Genomic DNA, 16,727 nt, shown 5'->3' on the forward strand with positions numbered 1-16,727 from the left:
CCCGCCCGCCGAGGGGAGCGGGGAGTCGGCCCGTGGGCCGAGGGAGGGAACGTTGTTCCTCGGGAGAGCTGATAAAAAATGTGTAAATTGACGTCATGGCGCTCGAAGGCTCCCGTTTCCCTCCAAGGGACAAGCGCTCTCCTGCTCGGGGGGGCTGGTGCAGCGGCGTCTGCCCGTCCCCGCGTCCCCCCGGTGCCGCTGTGATTTCCCCGGGTGGCACCCGGAGCAGCTGCGGGGCCGAGGAGCCGGTGGGGGGGTGGGGGTGTCTGTCTGTCTGTCTGGTCTCTCCCCCGCCCCTTGGGGTGTATCTCCTGCTTTACTCAAGAGCTGCGGAAGAGCTAAGCGGTTTGCAACCCTGGATTGCCAGGCCCGGACATTAGTGGGGGCCCCGTGGGGTCGGGGAGGGCGAAAGCAGCTGTTGGGGTGCTGGGGGTGCGGGAAGGGAGAGGAGCGGCTGGAAACGACCCCCCGGGGCAGGACCGGGGGAGCTGCTCCCTCCCGCCGGCGCATCCGTCCCGGTCTTTAGCTAGGACAGACACCTGGTAGCTTGGACGCATAAAAATAACACAAAAGTGGGAGAAGTTCCGCCGGGAGATGGTTTTCAAAGGGTCGTTTTCTGGCGGGACTCCTGTGGGACGCCTCTGGGATCTTCCTGCACGGATTTCGTTTAGGTTTTGGGAAAAGCGCTGCCGCTGAGCACCTTTGTCACGGGGTACTGCTGAAAGTTTGGGAAACTCGTTATCTTCTCGATGAGGGATGCCCGGTGCTCTTCCCCCCGCGCCGCGCCGGGTGGGCGCCGAGCTGCTGCCGCGGGCGGTGGGATAAAACCCACGGTGCGAGGGGCCGGAGCTGCCGCCCCAGGGGCTCTCGGTGCAAATAGTAAAGAGTCCGTGGTTTGGGGGGTGCTGGTGACGCCGGGAGGGGGGGAAGCGAGGGGCCCTGTCCCCATCCCCCCTCTGTCCCCGCCTCACCCCATCCTCAGCCCACCCCCAGCCCTGCTCCAGCTGTACGGCACCCTCCTGACGGGCGCCGCCATGGCGCCGTACGGCCAAAGGGGCCCCGCGGGGGCCGCCATGCTGTCGCGCGCATGCGCAGTGGCCGGCGGAGCGTCTCCATTGAGAAGAATGAGGGGAAAGGGGCGGAGCCAAGGCGTGAGGAGCCGCCGAGGGGGCGGGGCTACGCTCCGGGGCTCCGGCCATGGCCACAGTGGATGCCGAGGTGAGTGAGAGCGGCGGCGTCCATCTACCCGGGCGGGGGGAAGGAAGATGGGGGAGCGTGGAGTGGTATCGCCCAGGGCCAGGCGGGTTCTGTCGGAGGCCGGGAGGGGGGCCGTGCCCCCGCCGCCCCATGGTTCAGTCCAACTCCTCTGAGGGGAAGAATGTGGGAGCTGCTGCCATTGTGTGTAGGGGGGCCCGGGACTCTGTATAAGTAACACCCCTCCACGGTGAGTCAGTGGTATGGGCCATACAGGTTCCGGGGTTCCCCCCAATGGGAGCGAGTGCGTGTGGCGGAGGCGGGGGGAGCGGCGAGGGCGCCATCCATGTTCCGGGGCCCCCCATGCGGCGGGACGCCGGGCGGCGCTGGCGCGGCTCCATCCAGAGTCCAGGGCCGGCCGGGCGCGGCGGTAGCGGCCGGGCCGCCGCTATGAGCCATGCAGGGTCCCGGGCGGCGGGCACGCGCCCGTGCGGGGGCAGGCATGAGGCATGCAGGGCCCCGGGCCCGCGGGGCGGCCCCGGCCCGGCCCCCGGCCCGCCCCCGGTAGCCTGGCCCCGCGCGGCGGGAGGAGCTGGCGGGCGGCCCCGCCCGAGCCCGGGCCGGAGTCCTGCGCCCCGCAGCGCTGCCCCCAGAGCGCGGTGGCCCCGCGGGCGGGAAGCGCGCCGTAAGGCGGGCTGTGCCTACGGCCGCTTCCCGGGGTGTGGTGTGGTGGGGGGGGGCCGCCGCGGCTGCAGCCTCGGGCTTTCTAGGAAACGGCGGCCGAGACGGGGCGCGGGAGGGCTGCGGGGAGGCGGGGGAGTTGCCTTGGGAGAGGAAAACCCCGAGTTTTACCTCAGAAAACTCTCCGAGTTTCCTCAGGCGCCGAGCGGCCCAGGACGGCAGCTCGACTGCCCTTTGCTCAGCCCGGGCTGGCTCTCCGGCTTTCCCTCGGTGCAGCGCGCCGAAGTAGGCCCAGAAACCGCCCGTGGTCCTCGGCCGAGCAGAAAAAGTCGCCCGTGTTGGCGAACCGAGGGGGGCCGGAGGGCGAGGGGACGGCTGCGGTGTGCTCTGCAGCGGCTGGAGATGCAGCGGCTCCTCCTCGGCGTTCGGCAGCCAGCCTGGACTGCGAAGGTGCCGGCAGCCACAGCGGGTTGTTCCCAGTATTGGTGTAGTGATTGTGAACGCACGGAGCACGAGGTTTGAGGAAATAACGGAATCGCAGCCAAAATCCCCAAAGAAAATGAAGTTTGGCATGTAATGACAATTAGCTGTAATTAGCCGGATCCGTAAATGTCCCCAAAGAGTACAACAGCTCAACTACCCCATAAAATTATGCGAGTGGCACACGGAGCTGAAATACCTATTGCACTGGCGGAGTTTCTTTATGCCAGGCTGAAACATTTTCCCTGGTTTTGTTGGAGTATATAAACTTTTATAAGTGTTTGCCCTCAGGTAAACACTAGATTGCAGCGTGCAGGCTGCTGAGCCTTCATGTGCGCAAAGAGAGCACTGAGATAGTAATAGAGGTGTATGTTCACATACAAACTATGTAAGAGCTGGAGATGAGTGGATGCTCCATAACTGTAGCCAGATGCAGTTACCGACCAGCATCTCCCTGCTGCTGGGTTACACCTCGCCCTTCAGGTGTGACAGGCTGCGCTGCAGCCGTTCCCAGCTTTCCGACTGAAACACCACGTTCTGAGGGTTGTGCTGCAGCAGGGAACCTCTGCCTTGTTTGGGATGAAGTTTGTAGCACAGCCATGCAGGTGGCAACAGCAGTTCTTTTTTAAGTGCTGCAAAGACAACTCAAATTTATTACTCGGGTGAGATTCCCGTCATCTTTGGTGGGAGTTTTGTCGAAGGTTTTCCTTATGCTTTCTGTTCCATCACCACTGTATCTCAAGGCCTGATCGTGCTGCCCTTCCCTTGTGCTTTTGAAGAGGATCAGGTGTTAATCCTGCCTGCGATAGAGGAATCAGCCCTCGGGTGCTTCTGTGACTCCATGGTCTGGTTTTGCCTTCAGCTACCTGGGTGTGATTCAGGAGGATGGCATGGCTGTAACTGGGGCAGGTGTTGGCTCATAACTCATCAATTCTCAATGCACAGGTTAGTCTTAACGCTACAGATGCACACCTTTTATTTTGGGAAGCATCTCCCAGGAGTCCTGGCTGGGTCTGCTCTGTATGCGAAGTATTAAGAAACATTGCTCTTAGAATTAGGCTTAATATCCACAGATGTTGCCATGGATTATGAGGAGGGAAGGGTGACTCATTTGGAGTTTAATTCCTCCCCTCCCCCATAAACTCAGTTAAATCTGAGGCCAGATCTGCTTTTGCTTATACCCCTCTGAGGCCAGAGGGGAGGAAGTTGGTATAAATCAGGCTAGAATTTAAAGACTGGAGGAGATGCTCTTTGCTTCCCCAGGGCTGGTGAGGAAGAGCAAGGACTGACATCCCACAACCGTGGTGTTCTACCATGTGCAAGATGGAGCAGAAATGAGGGATTATTTCACTTGGTCAAGAGAGGTGCAGAGGTGTGTTCCTGGGAGGAGATATTTGCTGTGAGCAAAGAGCTGGGTGGGAGCAGGTGGGTTGGAAGAGTGCTGTGTGTCTCCAGGGAGTGTCCACACCGCCTCTGCAGACAAAGTTGTTGGCAGTCAGTTCACTCAAGACAAAAGTTTCCAGTATAGAATAGCTCCTTGCCAAATCTTAGTGTTGGTGAGTGAGAGAAAATCTTTAGCACCAAGATCTTCATGTCTTCTGAGCTCTGAACTTCGGTGGTTATTCTCTTTTGGCTGCCTTACTTGGAGGCTGCCCCAAGCAAACTGTTCTTTGGGAAATGGTTGAGCTGCCAGGTAAGTAGCCGTGCTGCAGTCAGGTGCAATAACCACATCGCTGCAGAGAACACTGGTTCTGCTGCTGGTTTTCTTTACCAGGTTTCTTACATCCAGTCTGGTTTGGTGCTTTTACTTATTTTTAGACCTACTGCGAATGCAGTGCTAAAGATTAAAGTTTAAGGAATTGAGTTTGTCTTGCTCAGCTAGTTTTGTGATAGTGCAGGTTCACTGAATTTGATGCTGCTACTCCAGTTTGCATCAGTTTAGTGAGGAGAATCAGCTGACCTTGTGTTTGTGTGTTTCCTAAAACGATCGTTTGGTGTGAGCTTGAAAAGGGAGGTTTCGAGCCACGATGCTTTTCCTCAGGCTCGTGCTAACCTCAGGAAGGCTGGTGCCTGCATGCTAAGCAGGAAGTAAGGTGTGTGTGTGGCTTTGAATGAAGTGGTTCTCTTCAGAAGTCATACGGCATTTTTCATCCTTTTTTTTTTCCTCCTATCTGTTCTGATCTGTAACATCTTTTTTTTCTGGAGATGCAGCTTTGATCTTTAAAGTGAAGAGACGGTGTGCAAGCCACATAGAGGACAGATTTCCCCACTGCTCAGCACCCTCAGCTGAGGCCGGATCTCCGATGAGTTCAGCACCCAGCAGCTCCCCGTGTTTTAAAGGCGAGGACTTAACAGGCTGAGCAGTTTCACAAATCAGGCTCGTGGTGCTAAGGCTTTGCCCTGGCTTTGATCCTTGGTCTCATCCCCTCCGCCAGCTGGTGCCGGGAGCTCTGTAGGCAGCCCTCCGCCTGTTCAATGAACTCCCTACTGGATTAAGGGGCAACATTCACTCATGTCAAAGCGCTTCCTATTCACTGGTCCCTGGCTGGAAGGAGGTTGCTGTAATAGGCCACCGAGTGCAGGAGTGATAATAGGAAAAGCCAGGACCTAATGAGCAGTGCCTTTGAGCAGTCAGCACGTAGATGATTTCTTCAGTTTCCCATTTTCTGTTTTGCAGGTGACGTGAAATCCAGTGCTCCTTTCAGGCCTGCCCTGCCCTTCCTCCTCTCTCATTTACTCCTGCCAGCTGGTATCGCAAGCGAGGAGAGGGCTTTGCTTTCCCAGGGCCGTTGCTTTTAATACGGAGTCTGTCTCAGTAAGCTACATCAGGAAAACTTGGTGCATTTTAAACCCCATCATCTTTCCTCCTTTGTGAGCTGTCTGGAAGCCTGCATGTTTTGATGGCTGTTTTCCTCGGTCATCTTAGTGCAGTGAGGTATGTTGACACTACATTGACATGAACACAGGAAAAAGGTGTGTGTTTCCAGTTGTTGTGCTAGATTTTTTTTCTGGAGTACCAGCCTTAACACAGTTTTCAACAACTTAGCTGCATCTTTGTACGAAGAAAGGAGTTTTTTCCCCTCTCTGATACTAAACTCCCCCAGTAAGGAGAGTTTTTAACTTTATCAGTTAGGGGCTTTGGCACAAGGGTTACTTTATTAACTTGTTAAAATTGTACACTGCCCTGCCTGTGACAGAATTTTACCCTGTGTCAAATGGACGCTAACGTAGACAGTAGATTTAGGTTAGATATCAGGAAGAAATTCCTCCTTGTGAGGGTGGTGAGGCCCTGGCACAGGTTGCCCAGAGAAGCTGTGGCTGCCCCTGGCTCCCTGGCAGTGTTCAAGGCCAGGTTGGATGGGGCTTTGGGCAACCTGGGCTGGTGGAGGGTGTCCCTGCCCATGGCAGGGGTGGGACTGGATGGGCTGGGAGGTCCCTTCCAACCCAAACCAGTCTGTGATTCTGTGATTTATTTTCCTAATGTGAATTCTCACATGCTGATCAAGCCATGGGCTAGCAAAGACTGCTTGGGAACTCATACTTTTCTTCCAAGGCAAACTTTAAATAATAACAGAATGGGCAAATATGACTTCTGAAGTTTTAAGAAAGCCTTAAAAGTGTCCTTCAGTTGTGTTAAGCTAATGTGGCTGAGCCAACGTGACTAAAGAAGGCATCTGAAGAACATTTTGTCAGTGAAGGCAGACTCAAAGGCCTGGTTTATACTTTTAAAAAAAAACCTCTTCCAGTTTAATTATGCTGGCTGGAGAGGATGATTTTTCATTTTTCCTTGTTGAAATAGTCGTACTAATAAAAGTCCTTGCTGTGTATGTAGCTGTATTAGTTTAGAGGTGATTTTAGACCAGGGTAGCTTATTTTTTGCTTTCCAAAGCAAAGGCTTGGTCAACATTTGAGAAGTTTTGCCGACCTAGTTATCTGTCCACGAATGCAAAGAAATTGCTGTCCCCTCCACCATAGCTGTGTCAGCAGAAGTTCAGGTAGAGATGCAATTACCAGCAAAAACGCCGACAAAACCAAGAAAAACAAACAAACAGCTTTTCTGTGGAAGGAACTGATTCGAGCTGTGCTGGCAGATAGAGCTGGATGGGTACTCACCTTGCAAACAGCTGTGCCAGCTGATGGAGGCATTAGCATCCCTTAGTGGTTCATTGCCACTAGCGGAGAGCGACGTACCGGTACCCTGGGGTATCACACTTCCAAACATGCATGAGAGCAGCTTATATTGAAATGATTAGGGACTGATACTGTTGCGTTGCTACTGATCTGAAATGTTAATCTGGGGCCTTGCTCTTTATCAGCTTGCCTGGCATTTTGTGATCTGTCTCTTCCCCTCCTGAAGCTGGGGCAATGCTGCCTGCGCGGCTTTTCCGCACCAGAAGCGGGGCTGTGGAGGGGCTGGCAGCAAGCCATATTCCTCTTGCATTACCCTAGCAAAGTGCTTGAAGCAGAGCTGGTGCCTGTGGTTTGGATCACTGTGTCCCGGAAAAAGAGGAGGTGAAAGTGGGTTACGTTTCATGCAGGACTGTGAGAGTTTCAAGGGGTCTCTCTCAGTGCTTCCACACAAGTTTTGCTGGAGATTTCCCCCTTCTTGACTGTCGTGGAAGCCAAAGGCTCACCTAGCTGTCTGTGTCTCAGGTGGATTAGGAAGAAGTCGTGTGAGTCCGTCCTCCCTCAGTGCGTGGGCAAACATGTCCCGTCGGTGATGGCAGGTGACTGGTTGAAGTGGTAAAGTAAATCTGATGGGGAGTGGAAGAGTGCTGGCTTAGCTTGACTGCCAAGCTCTGTGAAATGCATAATAAACCCAGAATAAACTGTACTTATAAAAGTGCTCAATGCTGGTATTGCTGCATCTAAAATAGAAAGGCTTTCCTGCTTTTAATTAAAACTTTCTAGCCTAGGCAAAGTATCAAGGACATCCAGGGTATCTTCTTTTCAAGTAGGAAATGTTCTTCCAAGAGGATTCGTGTTTCCTTAGTGCCCAGCCTGATCCCCACCACTGTCTTGCCATCTGCCTCCACACCAGCTTGTTTTGCCCGAGTTTACATTTAAGATAGTTTGGCTCCACGGAGGAGTCACTGTTCAAACACGCTGCCTGACATAAACTGCAGGCAGCTGCTGAGCAAGGTGAGCCGACGTGGTGTAGGGCTGAGCTACTTATGTGTGCAAGGGACTGGCTTGGGGTGGAGGTGGGCTATTAAATACTAAATCCATCCTTTTTAGTGTCATAGCTCCTCAAGGGAGAGCTCTCCAAGGCAGTGGTGAGCAGTGTCAGTTTAGGACAGGGAGAATGGTGAGTGGGACGGACTGGTAGAGCAGAAAATTCAGGTCCATTTCCGTTTGCATACGGCTAATCATCCTGCAGAGACAGCGCGCGGGAGAGGCAGGAAATTTGCAGGTGGTGCAGCTGGGGAGGAAGTAAATATAACCGAGCTGACATGGATAAACTCAAAATAAAGCCAGGTAAGTAAGTGACTTATTCCATTTGTTACAGGGAAATGTAAAATCATGCAAACAGGGATAAAAATAATCAAAGTGATTATAGCGTCTTGGGTCAGCTTGGGTGACCCAGGAGATGGTTAGGAGCTTGCTGTGGCAACAGGGGAGAACTGGGAAATAAGCAAATTGAGGTGAGTGGAGATAGTAGTGGTGCCCAAAGACTACACCGCAGCGAAGTCCAGGAGGCTTGTGATGCTGCGGAAAAACATGCCTGCTTGTGCTTGCCTCGTTGCCAAAAAGAAGAGGAAGGTGGTGCTTATTCCTTCTGAGAACAGAGGGCAGCCAGGATGGATCTGATGGCTTCAGCCATCCATAGAGCTGAAGGGAACACAGCACGAGAGCTCGGGCACCTCTGTGGAGAGAGAATTGCAGTCCAGGTGTCTGAACTGAAGTATGCTGTGCTTTGGCCTTGGTTAGGTTAAGAGAAAAAGTCTATGTGTTGTTCAGAGTGCTACTTCAGCTTTTAATTAATTTTAGAACTCAAGTGTAGGTGTGGACAGATGTATTTTAGCATGTTAACTGGCAAAAGGGAACCCTGGTCTCCCCAGGACTATTGGCCATGACCTGCTGATGCATTTGAATACAGTCCTGAGTGCTGTGAAATACTTTTTTTTCCTCCTCCTTTTCCTTTTTAAGTGTGAGCTTCTGAATTCTTGAGAATCTCAGCTACCTTCTTCCTCTCCAGTCACACATTTCTAATCCTTTCAGTTTTAAAGAAAGTTTTAATAGGTAATTTCTCCCAAAAGCTCAAAGGCAGAAGGCAAACTACCCTTTTTTTTTATTTTCCAACTTCAGTGGTAGTTGGGGATGTTTCATACCGCTGACCCAGAGCATTCAGAAGCTATAGTCAGGTTCTCTCTCAAAAATCATAATACTGTTTCAAGAAGTGGGAAATTAAACATGCACATGGTAGAAGACTTAGAAGGGATTAATGGGTTTCAAAATTACAAGCTTCATCCAGCTGTTGATTTGGGAATTGAAAGTCTGCTGCAGGATCAGGAGGTAGTTATTGAAACGTGACATTAGTCGGTGTCTGGTGAATGCAAATGCCCAAAGGCCTTTCACTTCAAAGCCATGCCCTGCCTCCAAACTGACTGAAGGTTTTGGTGCTGGGTTAGCTCAGCCCAGGTGTGAGCAGCTGGGCAGCAAAGCCATGTGTAGTTTTTATTATTTCTTCCCTGTAGTTTAATTTATCCTCTCTTGATTATCTCAGTTCCTGGGGCGTTACCCAAGGCATGTTTTTATGCTGCCCTTGGCTGAAGTTTGTTCCCCAGGAGTTTTGCTTTAGGTGCGTGGAAGGGACTTGAGGGAAGGCACAGGGGGCTGGCAGCGCTGTGCAGCTCGTGTCGGCTCTGCATGCCTTGCATTTTTGGGACCTGAGGAATTAAATTAGGTTTTTTGATGCATTTCTTATTGCCATGGGAGTAGGTAGCAAATTTACACCCTGTCAAATATGGTTTTATCAGTGTAAAGAAGAGAGTATCAGTATTTGGGAGATGAAAGCATTAACAGTCAGGCAGTGAGCTGGGTTATATGATTCCATCTAGTATCCTGTTGGCCTGCAAGTTTGAACATAAACCTCCAGATTATGAGAACATAAAGCATGAGTCTAAATATTTTATTAATTGAGGAGCATTATTAATATTTGATAGATTAAATCAACACCCAGAAGGCTTTGCAAAAAGCACCACTGCTGAACTGGTAACCAAGACATTAGGTGTTTTTAATTGCAAACTTGTTTGTAATAGCTTTTGTCAACTCTGAGTTTTAAATGTTGAGGATCCATGAATTTCATACATTTGAAATCCTTTTGTTCTTTGGATTAGGAAGGGTATTTTCTAGTACTGTTAAGTATGCATTGTTTCAAATTGGTGCTTTAATGTCTCCTTTTTTTATGCAAAGATGATTGTTTATAAGCAGGTGTCCTATAGGACCCGGAGACGACATCTGGCATATTTAACCTTTTTTACCATACTTTGAGGAGAAACAACGAATGTTCCTTTAAAGATGGCCTTTGGATGAGATGTAATATTTACTCTTGCTGTAGTGCCAGATCCTGTAGCTTTCAGAGCGTGTGTGGAGAGACGAGGTGAAGAGCCATGCTGTCTTTTAATCAACTTCTCCCTGTACCAGGGAGACGCCACCAGTGAGCAAACAAACTGCTACTGAGCACATTTGCCGAAGATTCGTCTGCTTTGACTTCTGAGAATTTACAGTGGGGAGAGGTTAGCACAGCCTCCGGCTAGCATCATTTGAAAAGGCCAGCGAGGGGGGATCATATTCTGTCTTGGTTATTTCCACTGTGTTTTCCAGTCACTGCAAGTTGTATTTCCCATCTTTTTTTTAGATTTAGACCAGGTGTCTGTCACACACAGTGCACTCTGTGCTGAACTCCCATGTTTTTGGAATTTCTTTGTCTGCAAATTTTATAGTCTTCCCTATTGAGAGTCCCCTTCATACTGGTGATATGGTTCTGTTCTTGGGTTTCTAAGAGTTTAGCACCTTTCCTCATGCAGCTCTATGTTGATATCATGTTGGTCTTAATCATTTATGGCTTTTATTAAAAACTGATCGGTTTGATATCTTCTCAAATCCATGCCTCTAGACTATCCTCATGGAGGCTGTTTTATAGACATAATTTATCTTCTGCCCCTGTGTGACAGCAGACTAAAGTTTTTACCTACCGCTGCGGATGCAAATGCTGGTGCTTTATGCAATTACACGATGCACGTTATATTGCTGTTGCTGCTGTTTGTTCTGGAGTTGTGGCTCGAGGCTGCCATCAGCAATGACATAGGACACAAAGATCCTCCTCGCCCCCAGCCAGCGTGCGGGCTTAAATACGGTGTGATCCCAGAGGCAGCCTGGCTGCGGAGGAGGTCAGGAGGTGATGAGGAATGAGGGTGATTTGTCAAGTCTGAGGTTTGGCTAGTGCTAGGAAGTTTTACCAGCCAACTTGCCTTTCTTCACCGGGCCTTTGTTTCCAGCCACGCTTCTGATGAAAGGCAGAAATGGCAGCTCCTCCATTGGCTGCAGGAAACCACCTCCCCATGCAGCACATGCGCTGCGGCCGAGTGCCAGTGTGGATGCGTTCCAGTGGCAGAGCTGCGTTGGCAGCTGCGAGCCCCAGGCTCTTACTCATGGGGTGCTGGCTCCTGCCAAAACAGCCTCCTGCAGTTGGGAGGCAGTACGGAGGAAAAACAGCTGGGAGAGGGGGTTTCCATTATCTGCCTTGAAATGCACCTAGCCGAGACATCTGGCGGCACACCGGTTTGAGCTCGCGCGGTGCCTCTTGGCTCAGTGAGGGCAGGCAGGTCCCAAGGAAATGGCTTGGATATTCTCAGTGAGGAGTAGGGAGGTTTGATACGGTGTGTGTCCCCCCAACGTGCTTGTGATCCAGCAGCACGGTTGTGTCAGCAGCTTGAAGCCGATGCAGGCTCTGTCAGCAGAGCCGTGTATTTTGCAGCTGTGGCCAAAGAGCCGATTGCAGGAGGCCCCGTCATCTGTGTATTTATACATTGGGTGCCCAGGGATATTCTAAATTCTTCTTTAAATGACAAAAACTCCACAAGTGGAAGTTGGTGTGGACCTGGCAAGAGCTGCTCCTGATGCAACAGTGTCTGCTTTTAAAGAGAAATGTAAATGGTGACACGAGGCCCTGTGGTTCCTGCATGCATTCCCTGATGAGTCAGATATCTTAGCTTGCACTGGGATGGTAATGCTGATGCAGTTGCTGATTGCTGCCAAAGCGAGGAGTCCACACAAGGAGATTAGACAACAGTCCTTTTCCCTGCTGGGTGCTCATTAACATTTTCTTGCTGATGTATTATTAATTAAGCTAATTTTTATTGCCCTGTAAGTGTAGATGGTGCTGCTTTGCAAGCACAGAACATAACCTGCTTGTTTCCCAGAGTTTCTGAAGTATGTGTTGTGCCATGTGCAAAATGAGAGTATTGGAAAAACTGACTGTGAGGTTAAATATTGAAGTAAGGTAAATCTCTGGGTTTTGTTTTCTTTTTCCCCTCTTACTTAGCAGATGCAGGGCTTCATGGCTGACTGGGGCTGGTGAATATGGAACTGTATGAGCAGATAGCTAAGGACCTGTAAATGCCCTGTATGCAGACTTAGTGCAGACAGGTAATAGGATTTAAGTGCAAGGAGAGTTTGCAACATTGGCCCTCCATAAGACAGTAGATTGCATAGACTAGAGTATTACATTAAAAAGAGTCTTGGGACCTGATCCAAAACCACAGAAATCGGGGAGGGCTTTGCCATCAGCTTCGGTGAGAGTGGCTTGCTTGCAGTGTACCCAAACGATGGGGCAGTCAGCAATTTAAACAAAAGAATTTAAAGACCTGTCCAAGCGAGGCTGGTTGGCGGAGTCTGATTATGAGATTTAGAATTTGTCCCTGCTGAAAAGCTGCTGTGCCCAAGACGACTTTGTAGTCTTGTTAAATGCCAATTAATTGAAATTCTGCTAATTGGCGTAGCATCGCCATTGTGATGCTTTGTCTACTGCAAATGCAGTGTCCTTGCTGTCAGCAGCCTGCGTGCCTTAAAGGTGCAGCTGTGCGCTGCCGGTGCCAGTGTATCTGCAGGAGAAAGGGTGCGCTGCCATCTCTGAATTTGCTATTTCAGATCAGTTTGGGATCTGTGTGTTTGGAAGTCCCTGAGATTAGATGTGTGGGTCTGTACAGGGTTTGCTTTCTTGTGAGGTCTGCGAGGTGGCCTCTTCATCCTAGCACATTGCTCGGTCCCTTTTGTGCTGGTAGTATCCTCCAGCATGAGGCTCCCACCCTTAAATGGCCCAGTTGAACACCATGGCTGGGTTCTGCAGCCTGTGCTGCTCTCCAGGCCTTGTCCCTGGGACAGGCTGGTTGATGTTTTGTTCCCTGTGATGCTTTTATAATCTTTTTACAAAGTTAGAAAGCTTGACTTGGTGCTAGAAGCCTTTAACTGGATGTGTTGTAGAAATGCAGAATGCTAATCTTTAAATGTACAGTTTATCTTTACTGGGTAAGAGACAGCAAGTTACATAGTCAAAATGTTCACTATTTTATATGCTCTGGTTTCTGTGCTCTGGTTTCTGGCTTCATTCCTTGAGATCATGGGCAGAGCTGATTAAGAGAAATAGAAAACTTCTTCTAGAAGCATTTTGTAACATATTTGTGATCAAAGCCAGTATGACTCCAAATGTCCAGCACTTCTTCTTTGGACTTCTGATAGCAACATCGGACTTTGCCTTGAAAATGTGATCTGTAGTCTTTCTCATGTTCTCTTATTGCATTCTTGAATTAGGCTAATGTATCCTATTCCGGCCTATGCAATTATTAACAAGCCTATGTAATTATAGCATCTACTGTACAGTCATTCTGTGCCCCTTGCTAGGAAAGATCAACTTTTAAAAAACAAATCCACTTTGATAACCTGTCACTGACTTTTCTAAAGCAAAACGTTGAGTAGAAAAGTGTCACTTGGGCAACCTTTCCTGTTGGTTTATTTCCATCTGGTTTTTTGACATGGTTTTCAAAGAGTGGAGTGGTTGCAGCTGGAGGTTCAGGCCTAGTTTCACAGTGCAGGTAAGTGGGGGAAAGCAGAGAGGGGACTAAAAGGGCTGGAGCCCCCCATCCACATCCTCTGCGGTGGAATGTGTCATAGCCCAGGAGCACCCATCGCCAGTGCAGGTTCCTCCCAGCCACGGTTTGGCTGCGGTTGCATCTGACCTTGCAAAAGCACTGGGAAAAGCTCTGCTCTGTTGGTTGATTCAGCCTTTTTTTGAATGAGAAAAAGCCCTTAATATTTTGGCAGTAATTCACAATGCTTTCTCTTATTTTGTGTGTGACAAAACCATGTGGTTACAGTCTCTTGCTCAGCCTGGGTAGGATCCACTTCTTTGTGGACTGCCATCAGAAGTTCAAGGCATATCTTAAATCCTACTTAAACCTCACTCTCTGGCAGATCCACTTTGTTTGGCTCTGGGCACAAGAGTGGGAAGGAGCGTGTAATATTGAGTACTAGAAGTTAAATTGCATGGAAGGAAAATCAACCAGTATTGTTTTTTCACTGCATTATCAGAGCTTTGTGAAGGTTTGGCCAATGCAGGCTACAGTTTCTGTTAACTGTAAATATCGCTGCCTCTTACGTCACCAGAGGAGTAGAGGCAGGAGGAAAGGGTTTCCTGCCTCTGCCAGATGATACTACCAGTTCTTGGGGTTTTCAGCCATGCGTGTCTCAACAGATTGCTCTTTCAGCATTGTTGTCTGGGGACTGTTAGAGGTAGGCCACCTCTGCAAATGAATTTCCAAGAATACAGTCATTTCCCCTCTCTACAGGAATACGTGAATCAGAAATTCTGTTGTTATCCGTATGAATTCAGGGGCTGTTTTCTCAAGCTTAGTTTTAGAGCTAATCTTCATGCAGACGCTGCCATTATCTTGGTGATACATCCCCTCCTCTTAACTCACCAGCTGCACTGTGGTATTATGCACGCTTGTCTCTCTTGACATGAGAATGCTCTATCGCATTGCTGCCTTCTGGGCTGCGCAGTATATGGGAGGACTAGTTAAAATCTCTATCTCTTCTACTAGATCCTGTGAGTTGCTTATGTGACGGCATCAGCTTCTCCAGGGATGTGGTGCCTAAAATCAAATAAAACCCCTTTCCTGTCCTGACAGCCCCCCATGAGTATACCAGTGGCATAGGTTATTTACACGAATGCAGCTCAATGTGGGAATGAGCCCATGGTGCCTCTTGTAATGGTACGTTGCATATCCAGATCAGACAGAAGAGGAGCGCAACTGTGTGCTGCTGAGTGCTCTGCTCTGTAATTACATAACGCGGCTAGACAGGTAGGTTTTGATCTTGCAAGCATTTACACATCTGAGTAATAATTACTAATATGCCATAGTATTCAGCGTTACAGGGAGAGCCGTTCATCAGTGACATAATGGCTCGGATGCTAGCTGCGCCTTGGATATAGGGTTGCACGTCTAAGCCCTAGATGTGTGGATAGGTGTGAGCCATGCCTCCATCCTAGGAATGCTTCCTGGGTTAGGCTACGCAGGCGTCTTGTACTGCTTGAGTGTGGATGCAGCTTCGCTGGCAAAATAAGCCCTCTGGAGTGAAACGAGGTACTTCCATGGCAGAAAGTCCTCTTGGCTAAGGGCTCCCGCAGAGGTGGGTTCATCACAGCCCTCCTCAGCAGATAAGCCAGGAAGCAGGAGATGATGGTGGGGTGTTTTAGACAGCAGTTGCAGGTTTTCAGCCATTGGATTTGTAGAAATAACTGTTGACAGGAGGATCAGGGCAGTTCCTTTGCATGTTGAAAGCTATGACTGTTAATTAAGACTGTACTGTGAGAGCTCATTTACATACAGCTCTCAGCATATACAGACTGAACCTCTACAAATCCCAATTAAGACAGTTAAAGTTAGCACTTCTGTATTGGTATAGCTAATTTGTGTGAAGACACAGGGCTTAGCCATATCGATATAAGCACGTTTACACTGGTGTAAACATGACTGTACTCCATGTCATGTAAGCGTGTTGACCAAAGTCATGTTGAGGGAAGCGCATTTGTGTTGGTATAACTTTGAATCTGCTTTGAATTGTCTCAACAGAACTATCATGCTATAAAGGATGCCTCTATCAAGGAATACTAAAAAGATGCAAAAATTGTGGATGGACTAGTAATCAGGTCCTTGAATTAATTTACTTTTTTTTTTTTTTTACATTATACTATTTCAGTGTTTGTATTTACCTGTGTTTGGGGTTTAGTGTTTTTGTTTGGTTTTTTTTAATGAGTCAAATGGGGAAAAAACTATTTTGCAAATGAAAAGCTGAAACGTAGATGCCAGTCAAGGTGAGGCTGGACGTATCCCACTGCTCGTTTGCTTTGCATGCCATGTGGAACGTGTTGTTGAGCAAAACAGAGGAAGGCTCAGAGCATGGAGGAGGCAATGATTGTCCCAGAGTTGTGAGCAGGCACACCAGGAGGCATCTGAGCATTGATACCTGGCTGTTTTGGAAGCTTACAGTCACAGTCTTGTGCTATCAGGGCCTTTGGATTAAGTTGCAGCAAAATCCTTTAGCTTTCCCGAGCTCTGGTTTCTCACCATGCATTACAGCAGGCTGGTGAGCGTGGGGCTTGGCCATCTGTTCCCAGAGCAAGGCAGTCTCCTGGTGCTGTGATCCTCAGCAGTTCATGTAACTTCTCCACCTTTGAATTTTAAGCCTGAGAAATAATGTTGATCCTCTTCACTGCTTGGTTTGTAACCTGTACGGGTGTTACAAGCCGGACGTGAGGCCAGCTCAGAGCCAGGCTTTGAGCCTTATTTCCTTGAAGCTGGTACTGCCTTTGCTAGCCATCATACTCATTTTCGTAAGCCACCAGGAGAATTTTTGTCTTTGTCAGCATCTTTAAACCATTCTCTTAAGCTTTGGGAAAAAAAAAAAATTTTTTTTGGCTTTCATATTTAAAGCCAGACGCCTCCAGGACTTCCTCTCTGTTACTTCTGCTTAGTTTGTCCAAGTGGTTTTTAATCCTGTGCCAGCAGGGTGTAAATGTCTATATAGCAAATATGACTACCACAGGTGGCTTGCTTTTCTTAGCTACCTCTCAGAGCCTTCTGAAGGGAGTTAGCCAACCAAAGGTTGAAAGCCACTGGTATAGGTGATAGAAGGACCAGGTGCAGAGGGAGAGTTTCTGCTAACACGTCTAAATGAAAAAGGACCCCCTTAAACAGTGTTTGTTTATCTTGAGAGACAAATCAGAGTTAGTCAGATCCTTGCAACCAGCGTGGAGCAAAATGAATCCATGTGCGTGTGAAGTATGAGGATCTTCTGAGCTCTTCCAAGTT

At 49.2% G+C, this 16,727-nt stretch overlaps 1 protein-coding gene across 5 annotated transcripts in view; it reads left to right on the top strand.

Moving 5' to 3' along the window:
• Window positions 1-1,151: 1,151 nt before the first annotated feature.
• EHMT1 (euchromatic histone lysine methyltransferase 1) overlaps window positions 1,152-16,727 on the top strand; it is a 123,960-nt gene continuing 108,384 nt past the window's right edge. For 3 of the 5 annotated variants that reach the window (XM_054848634.1, XM_054848647.1, XM_054848649.1), the window contains exon 1: window positions 1,153-1,218. In XM_054848634.1, coding sequence (XP_054704609.1) covers window positions 1,198-1,218 — 21 coding nt within the window. In that variant the 5' untranslated portion in view covers window positions 1,153-1,197. Of the gene's footprint in view, window positions 1,219-5,270; window positions 5,291-16,727 lie in introns of those variants that run through there. The other 2 variants (XM_054848636.1, XM_054848641.1) reach the window with 2 other exon arrangements.

The sequence above is a fragment of the Grus americana genome, chromosome 20, assembly GCF_028858705.1.
Source record: "Grus americana isolate bGruAme1 chromosome 20, bGruAme1.mat, whole genome shotgun sequence".
Lineage (NCBI taxonomy): Eukaryota > Metazoa > Chordata > Aves > Gruiformes > Gruidae > Grus > Grus americana.